This window comes from Octodon degus, unplaced genomic scaffold (genome assembly GCF_000260255.1).
Source record: "Octodon degus isolate 3935 unplaced genomic scaffold, OctDeg1.0 scaffold00002, whole genome shotgun sequence".
Taxonomy (NCBI): Eukaryota; Metazoa; Chordata; class Mammalia; order Rodentia; family Octodontidae; genus Octodon; species Octodon degus.
The window spans coordinates 36,647,436-36,656,444 of NW_004524578.1; the positions used below are offsets into that span (position 1 = coordinate 36,647,436).

Below are 9,009 nucleotides of genomic sequence, written 5' to 3' on the forward strand. Positions count from 1 at the left end.
GCCTGTTTACAGCCTCCTAAGAGCTGGGATTACAGGCGTGGGCCACCACACCCAGTCTCAATTGCTGTCTCAGGGGAGGGGCCAACACAGCAGGCCTGGGGTTCCAATCCCTGGTTCCTGAGCCTGCTTGCAGGAGTTTTAATCCTCTGAGCTATTTGGCCAGACCTGAGAACTTTGCTACTAATTAAGAATTGCACCTTGAGGTCATAATATTAAGTGAAATAAATTGGATGCATGATATTAAATTCTACATGGTTTCTTTGATATGATAAACCAAAAATATAAAGAACAAAATAAAAGAGAGATAACAAGGAATAGTGAGATTTTTTTTTTTCAACTTGGAAGGGCATCAAGAGGAGGAGGGAGGGGAAGGCAGGGAAGGGAAATGGATTTCTACAACAGAGTAAAAAATTTTGATCTTTTGCAAATGAAATAGGGACCGAGGGAGGAAAGGAGCAGTGAGGGGCGGGGCAGGGGGAAACAGAAGGAATCAAGATGTGCTCTGTGCATGTACCATCATCTCCCCACAGTAGACATAGTCATTCCATACTGCCAGTGTGTACTAATAAAATATTTTTTGAAAAAGTAATTTGATTGTGTGTCCCCACCTCCACTGACCTTTGGTGGTGGACTTTATGATAAACCTTTCAAGGGAGCACAACTGTGAAAATTTCAAACTGAACCCCAAGTGCAGTTGAAAAGAAACAAAATGTAGAGCTTTATAAAATATGGGATTATATTTGGACAAAAGGCTTGGTAGCGCACAGTGCACCATGCCTCTTTCTCCATCCTATTTGCACAATAATTCTGCTGTTGTTGAAGGAAATAGGCTTTTTTTTTTTTTAATCTCATCAAAAAGATGATTGTAATTGCATGTTTCAGTTGGGCATGCTCCGAAGCCTGAGGCTTTCAGTTTCAAAAATTCTCTTTTGAAAATATTTCAAAGTTATACAGCAATGTTTTAAAAAAGAAAAATAAAACGATTTGCATTTTCCTTCCCTAAATTGCTTTATCAAGTTTCTATGCACTGCAAGGGTGGCACTCAAGCCTGCTGTCTAATCCCTGCTGCTGGGCATGGAGAGCACCTCCAGCAGTGCTTTGCTGTCGATGGCAGTGATTAGGCCTCTGGAGACTAATCTTTCTTTACACATTTATTTTAAAGATCAGACACTAACTTTGCCCTACACGGAAGAAAGAGACAAGTACAACCACTCTTTTGAAGCAGCAATAGATTTATTATTCTTCCAATGCACAATATTCAAGAGTACAATTTTAAAATAACAAACAACCTGCAGAAACTTGAACTATGAACTGTAGTTTCATATAGAAATATGAACTATATTTCTGAACTATAATCAGAAATATTATAGATTGATGACAGAATAGCTCAAATACATTAATACTCTGGTTGTACTAGATAATTTGGGAGCTAGCTTACCTACCATGAAAACTATCTTCTCTAGATTTTTTTTTTAATGCCTAATGAAGTAATAGAGAAAGAATGTGTATTTTTTTGATTTGGGTTCCTCAGTGTTTAACAGGGAACGTGGTGTCATATGATTCATCTGCTAAAAATAAGACGATGTATGGAAAAAGGAAAGTCGTAGAGTAAGAAGTCATCTAGGGAAAGTCCAAAGGATAGCTGTGTGAACACAGTAGCATATATGGAAAGGGTAAGAACACACTAATAAAATTAGGATGGGCATAGCCACTTGACTCTAAAGTAAGGGTGCTAATCAACAGCATTCATTAGAAACCAGAAATGGAGCATAGCTAAACATTCAGAGCCCTGTGACTACACAAAGACAAGAGCTGGACTTTTCAACAACTACTTTCCAAACCAGTAAGAATGCTTTTCCCACTCTGAGACAGGAGGATTGCAAATTTGAGGTCAACCTGGACAATTTCGCATGACTTGTTCTCAAAATAAAAAAAGTATAAAGGATTTGGGCTGTAGCTCAGTGATAGTGGTCCTAGGTTCGTTTTTTCCAATGCTTTTTTTAAAAAAGACTTTTCCATCCTCATTTGAGTATGGATCTCGGTTTTGCATGATTGAAGTTGCCAATCTGAATCTAGATAAATGGACCAGCTCTATAATTTATATTTCTTTTCTGAGTGAAAATAAGAAACAGAAAAACAGGATTATAAATCACTCTGTCAATCACCTGATTGTGGTTTTCCTTTGGCAGGAGGAGTTTTTGAAGGCTCCTGCTTGTGCTGAGCATGAACTTCCTTCTCTTTTTCTGGCTCAGGAAGAGGAGTTGGTACAGATTGAGACTCAGCCAGGGAAGCTGCTGTCTTTTTCTCAGCTTCCTTTTCTTCTAATTTCTTTTCAACTTCCAAAAGATAAGAAAGAGCCTTGAGTAAGGATTCCGGACATCTACTCTGTCATTTGAACTAAGAGAAATTAGAATTAATGTAAAATCATGTTTACTTAGTTAAGGTTAATTCATGTTTTAACATTCTCCTTTTATCATCCAGTCTGTGAAGATAAGATTTTAAGGCTTATCTGCATGGTCATATGGTTTCTCTTGACGGGAGTTGTAGTGATGGGAGTAGAGGTATTGAGCTCAGTGGGGGGAGACAGGAGTAGCAGAGTGGGAGTGATGGTGTGTGTGTGTGTGTGTGTGTGTGTGTATGAGAGAGAGAGAGAGAGAGACAGACAGACAGACAGACAGACAGACAGACAGACAGACAGAAAGGTCAGTGAGTGGGATACAAGTGTAAAAGTAGCTAATAATGCAGAACTAGCTAGAAAATCAATGAGAATACATAATATTATTTAAAATAATTTATTAGAAAAGCACAGTTTGTTAAAAGACGAACATAATGTGAAAATTAAAAAAACAATATGATAGAAGAGATGAGATAGGGAGGAAATGGAAGGGGAAAGAAGTGAGCAGCACTTACTTGAGTGCCTTAGTAACTGAGTCATTAACATAATGCAACAATTTTTTTGCTAAGGGACAGGATCTCACTGTGCTGTCCAGACTGCTGTTGAAGTCCTGGGCTCAGGTGATCCTTTCCTCACAGCCTTCCCATCAACCGGGACAAGAGTTGGTGCCATGACTCTCAGCCTTACAAGAATTATTTACTGTACCTAGGCTATGCCTGGAAGCAAAGGAACGCTATTCACAATAAAGTAAAGTTGCTATTAGTATTAATACAATTTTGGGCACCATCTGGATGCTGGAGATATAACAGCAAATCAAAACAGAAAAGTCAGTGCCATTGTGAGACTTGCATTGTAGTAGCAGGAAGCAGGCTATGCATATAATGAATAACTTAATTTATACAAAAGATTAGAATGTGATACTTACTATGGAGAACAGGAATAGAATAGAGTAGAGTAGAGTAGGGTAGGGTAGGGTAGGGTAGGGTAGGGTAGGGTAGGGTAGAGTAGAGTAGAGTAGAGTAGAGCAGAGCAGAGCAGAACAGAGCAGAGTAGAAGGGATCAAGAGTATTATAGGACAGTGTTATAAATTTTATGTAGAACACTAAGCTGGATGGTTCATGGTAACATTTGAGCAAAGACATGGAGAAAGTCAAGATGTGAGCTTTGTGGGTGAGTGAGGGAAGTGTCCAGGGCAGAGGGACAGTCAGTCCTGATGCACTGATGTTAGTGATTCTCTAGGTTCCTGTCATTAGTCATATGTCCTCTCTGGCATCCCTCCCTGATTGCCCCAGCCTCTGCGAACCTCCAATCATAGATGCCCACACTGATTGGCCACTGTCTTCAGCTCTCTAGGCACTTAGGTCATCCATTTCAATTCAGCAATCAAAGAAACCTTCTTCTATTAGATTTTCTTTCAAAGTGGAAATGGTTTTTTTTTTTCCTTAGTAAAAAAGTGGAACATTATCTATTTTAAATCCACAAATTTAAACAATTATGCAGAAAGGAGAATTACTTAGGAAGATGCCATGCTTCTCTTTTCTCATCATCAAATGTCATACAGACCACATTATTTCTGCTCTGTGCATATAAATTTAGCATATACATAACATGTATGTGTATATTGCTTTTGCAAACAAAAGTGAGGGCTGGCGAGATAGCTCAGTGGACTAAGTGCCTGCTTAGGCAAGTGCAGGGACCACATTCGATCCCTGGCACCACATACCATGCTGGCTCTGCCCCTAGGTGTGCTGAGCTGACCACAGAGACAGGGTGTGGTGGTGCATGACTGTAATCCCAGCACTGGGGAAGTTAAAAACAGGGTGATCACTAAGAGGCTGAGCTGTGTAATGAGACCCTCTACCAAATACATTTAAAAAATGAGACTATTTTCTATGTAACCTGCTTTTTTCCTTCTGATCAGTATATTGTGGTGACTTCTTCATGTCAAAAAATATGCATGTAGTACATCCTTTTACTTGATTTTTAATGTAAGAACTGGCTAGGTAAATATTTCTTACTAGTAAAATATTTGTTATTAAAAAGTTATTATTAGTTAACTAATTGGAATGGAAACCCAAAATAGCGACAGCTAATTCTGCTCATGTAGGCATTATATGGAAAATCTTTCAGAAAATGTTGAAGTTGAGTCTGACAGCTGGCAAAAGCAAACTGATTTTCCCTGGAGTTTCAAACCTTTAAAGCTAGGAATCACTTTGTTTTTGCCTCCAATCCAAAAGAAAACTGTGACAGTGTCCCTCCTCCCTCTCAAGAACATTCTCACTCCCCACTAAACCTCTTAGAACTCTGCATGAGCTGGTGTTGTTTTGCCTGAAAGCCTCATGCTGGTGTTTTTCTCCAGCAGACATTTGGCTGTTGGGGCTTGTCTTCTGAGTGTGAGCTTTTGGGTCCTGTGCTGATGGGGCTTCTTGTCATTTGTTGCCAATTCACAGATATATAATGATATTTAGGTCATAAATCTAGTGATGGGATACAGCATCTAATAAGGAAATGTTAGAATTCCTCTGATCATATTAACTTTGAGCACATTTTTTATTAGACCAGAAACTGCAGTCACCAATATAAGTAGGGACAACTGATAAAACAGATTTTTATCTCAAATTATTTGTCAAAGGTAAAATCGCAATGCGAGTCTGGCATTAGATTGAGTTTAATATTACTTCTTCACTAAGTTTCAGTATTATGAACTGCTAATAAGGAATTATTTTGTTCGAATTAAGTACGAAGCAAGCACAGATGGTTTAATATGGAACAGATATGGCACAGAAGTAGGTTAATAAGAAAAGAAATAATAATCACTAAATTTGTGAAAAATATATAGATTTGGGGAAAATTAAATTTTCTAGTTGTTCATCTTGAAGGGAGAATATATATACTATTTTCTTATGATGTTGAAGTTAACAAATTAAAATATTTATCCTTCTTTATAACATCCTTAGTTTACTATAATGGTTTTAATAGAGACTATAATGGTATATGTTCAGTGCATAAAATGCATTTAGCCTTCTCACTTTTAAATTCTATTTCCTTTTTTAAATGAAAATAGTGCCATGATTCCTATTTTATTTTTTTTTCTTTTCAAAGTTTTATTGATAAACATATAGCAATGAGACAGTTTCAAATCAAATCGAAAGTACAGTTTCAACAAATAATACACTGCATACATTCTTCTCAGTGGTTAATTGCTGTACAAGATGCAGACTTGAGATTCTATTTACAAACACCATTAGAAAAAATCATTCTATTCATTAAGAGAATGCAACTATATATCTATCCCAACCACTTTGAATACACAGATACAAAATGGACATTCATAGTTATACCCCAATTTTTTTTAAGTTCCGTTGTTGAATATTATAGGTGTGTAAACTCAGCAAAATATTCTAAAAGAGTACAGAAGCCCATAATAGCATTGGGTTTTCTGTTTAACTGGCAATGTCAGAAATTATTGACCTGAGTCCCCCACAGCTCAACATAACAGCATGGCTTTACTTCCTATATTTCATCTTCATACTTTTCTATTGGATGGTTAAGACCAAGGTAAAGCAGGACCTGTGCAACAAGAGTTGTAGCTTTTTGGTCTGACAAAGTCAGTGAAATGCCCTCAGGATTTATCTTGAGATCCTGTACCTCAGATTGTAGAACCTTTGTCAGTGTCAGCCATGTGCATGAGTCACGGCCAATGCTTGGCCTATGTGCTCTCTGTGAAAGCCTGAGAGAGTGTCTTCTCCCCATGTGACTCTCCTTAGGCACACTCTACGTCATCGATCACTTTCCTCTTTGGCCCCATTATCATCTTGATCAGAAAATTTGGGACACTACCAAGGTACATGAGGTTACAGTACAAGTTCTCATATGTCCTGAGTCTTAATTGACCTTAGAAGGGTAGGGCCAAAATGTTGGCTTTCCTTGTAGCCCTCCTTTTCCTCTAATTTTGGTCTGCAAACTTAGGTTGTTAACCAGAATAAGGTTTTTTTTTTTTTGTTTTTTTGTTTTTTTGTTTTTTTTGCTCCGAATGCCCTCATGGCTGGTTTGGCTGGTTTGGCTGGCTGGAGAGTTGTAGGGATTGAACTACAGCAACCTGAGGCTGACAGCTTTGTGGAAGCAGCCACTTAAACAAATGAGCTAAGGCCAGGCCCCCATGATTCCTATTTTATTCTATATTTTTAGTTACTTTCTAAAAATTTTATGGTTGATTTTATAAATAGAAAAAAAGTTCTCTTCTGTGCTTTCAGTGAGATAATTGCTTTTTATAAAATTACAAGGGAGAGAAAAAAGCTATGCTATTCGGAAACATGCAGAAAGCCAGAGTAAAAGGCAAAATTGACTTATAATAGTCTAACCCAACTGTGAAAGAGAACTTCATAATCCCACTTTAGTTCCCTTCTAAAGTCAGTAGGAAAATAAGCAGAATAAGCTTAAACTATTTTCAAGCTTAACAACTGTAATTACCTTTATTATTTTTCTTCATTATCTCAGTTGTAAAGATTTCTTTTACTTTTTGGCATAAAGGCTTTTTATCTATTTCAGCATTGATTTTTATCAAAATATTTTCTGGTTCTGAAAACCACTGTTCCAACAAAGGCCAGTTATCCAAGAAGCCTACAATTCTGCAAAATCAAAATATTATACAAATACTTCATACTCCTTTGAAATATTTTAGTGTATATATATTAAGCATGATTTGACAAAAATAATGAGAAAATGAGGCTGCCAGTACAGATGAACCTGAGGAAACAATTTTTTAGAAATCTACGGGCAATGGAACATTATTCAATTTAAAGTAAAGCAAAATTTATTTAATGTTACTGAAACATACTTTTTGAGGTGAATGAAAGAGTGAAAGAAGATCTAAAAATACTGTCAATTCAGGAAACCTTTGGTGTCCATCGAGTTCTCCATTTGAAAGTCTAAGGACATCATTTGCACTAATGGCAAAGAAACTTTCAGGACTCTTCTAATGCAAGCTGTGGCCTGATGGACCCAAGTCATCTACTTTTTTCAACTTCACAGAAATTGAAAAGGCTTTTGAATAAGTACAGATGGCTCAAACTTCTTTGTTTTACGCAGAGTATTCCTAGAATGAATCTTGAATGAGTTTTGAGACTTCTATTTTTAATGGTACACAGACTTACTATAGCTCAATTTACTCTTTCCTGGCTCACTTTATATTTTGTACCTCTCATAAAATTGTCTAATTTTTCTGAATTTTCTTTCCAAAGGAAAAAAAAAATGCACAAAATTGAAGTAATGCTATATTACCTCCTGTTAGAAAAAACAGTAGTAGTGTTAGAACTGCTCTCTGGAATCTGTTTGGAAGTTCTAAGATCATCACTGAAATTTCCTAAGTGCATGGAACTCCATACCATTAACTTAAAAATTCATGAAACAATGAAAAGAGGGATTATCTGATTGAATTCTTTTCTCAGAATATAATTACTTGCATTCTGAATAAGAAAGCTGCCACCTAAATATTTTCCCTAAGACCAAAACTATTTGGTTTTGTTTCACATGTAGAAATGTAGGATATATATATATATATTTTTTTTTTCTATAGCTCTGATTTCAAAGTCAGTCTATTCAAATGTTAAAAGACAAGATGCAGAACATTTTGTTTAAAACTAACCTATTTTGTATGTTATCTCGTAAATTCTGATACTCATGCTTATCTTGATTTTCAGCAGTTCCATGTTGACCAGTATCTTTATGAACCATTTCATGTGAAAATTCTTCACCTACAGGATAAAAATTAATGAATTTTTAAAAGTAATCAAGGTTGTTTATTACTGCTAAAATATATTAATGCAAGATACCAAATGAATATGATCCTGTCTTTCTTTGATCCATTATTACTTAAGATGTTTAACAGAGTGTTGAAAGAATCCAATTTAGCAGTGAATGTTTAAATTTTTATTGGAAATAGCAGAAATTAAGGTAAAACACATTAAAGGTGAACTGCCATTTTAACATAGGAGATTGTAGGATTGATTATTGATACAGAAAAAAATTGTAAGAGATCCTAAATTAAATTACAGGCCAGTGGATGGATAAGGGAAGAAAGTAAGAGGATGATTTGACTGTAATCTTCAACCTAAAACCAACAAAGAAGGAGAAAAAACTGACCACATTCCTTTGCAGTGTGCTGAAGATAGGTCAACAAAGCCACACCACGCTCTGCTTTTAGAACCAACCAACCATACGAACGGCAGCACCTATTTCTCTTTATGGACTCTGTATGCTCAGTGCTGTACTGCTGTTCTTGTCTATGTCCACTGTAGGCTCACTATATACGATTAATGTTTCTTTTTCCCAATTTTTCATTATATAATAAATCCTCTGGCTTATATCCAGGGGACATTTTCCCAGCTTCTGTTTGGCCATACTACTGGTAGCATAGAGAATTTGTCCTTTAATTTCGGCTAACATTTGTAAAATTTAATAAGCCTTTTATTTCAGCCATCTCTTCATGTCAAAAGTTTAACACTATGAACAAATGAGAATGAAAATAGATGGGCCGGGGCCGGGGAGATGGCTCAGTGGAATAAGCACTTCCCTGGCAAGTGCAAGGGCCTGAGTTCAATCCCCAGTTCTACAAA

The 9,009-nt window shown here is 36.5% G+C and overlaps 1 protein-coding gene across 4 annotated transcripts in view; it reads right to left on the reverse strand.

Moving 5' to 3' along the window:
• Window positions 1-9,009, reverse strand: part of Spef2 (sperm flagellar 2) — a 224,325-nt gene that overhangs the window by 116,108 nt on the left and 99,208 nt on the right. For all 4 annotated transcript variants that reach the window (XR_002820491.1, XM_023712040.1, XM_023712034.1 and 1 more), the window contains 3 exons: window positions 8,040-8,148; window positions 6,866-7,023; window positions 2,166-2,336 (listed from right to left, as the gene is read on the reverse strand). Coding sequence is in view for 3 of the 4 variants with exons in the window: in XM_023712040.1 (XP_023567808.1) it covers window positions 2,166-2,336; window positions 6,866-7,023; window positions 8,040-8,148 (438 nt within the window). In the remaining variant the exon portion in view is untranslated. The remainder of the gene's footprint in view (window positions 1-2,165; window positions 2,337-6,865; window positions 7,024-8,039; window positions 8,149-9,009) is intronic.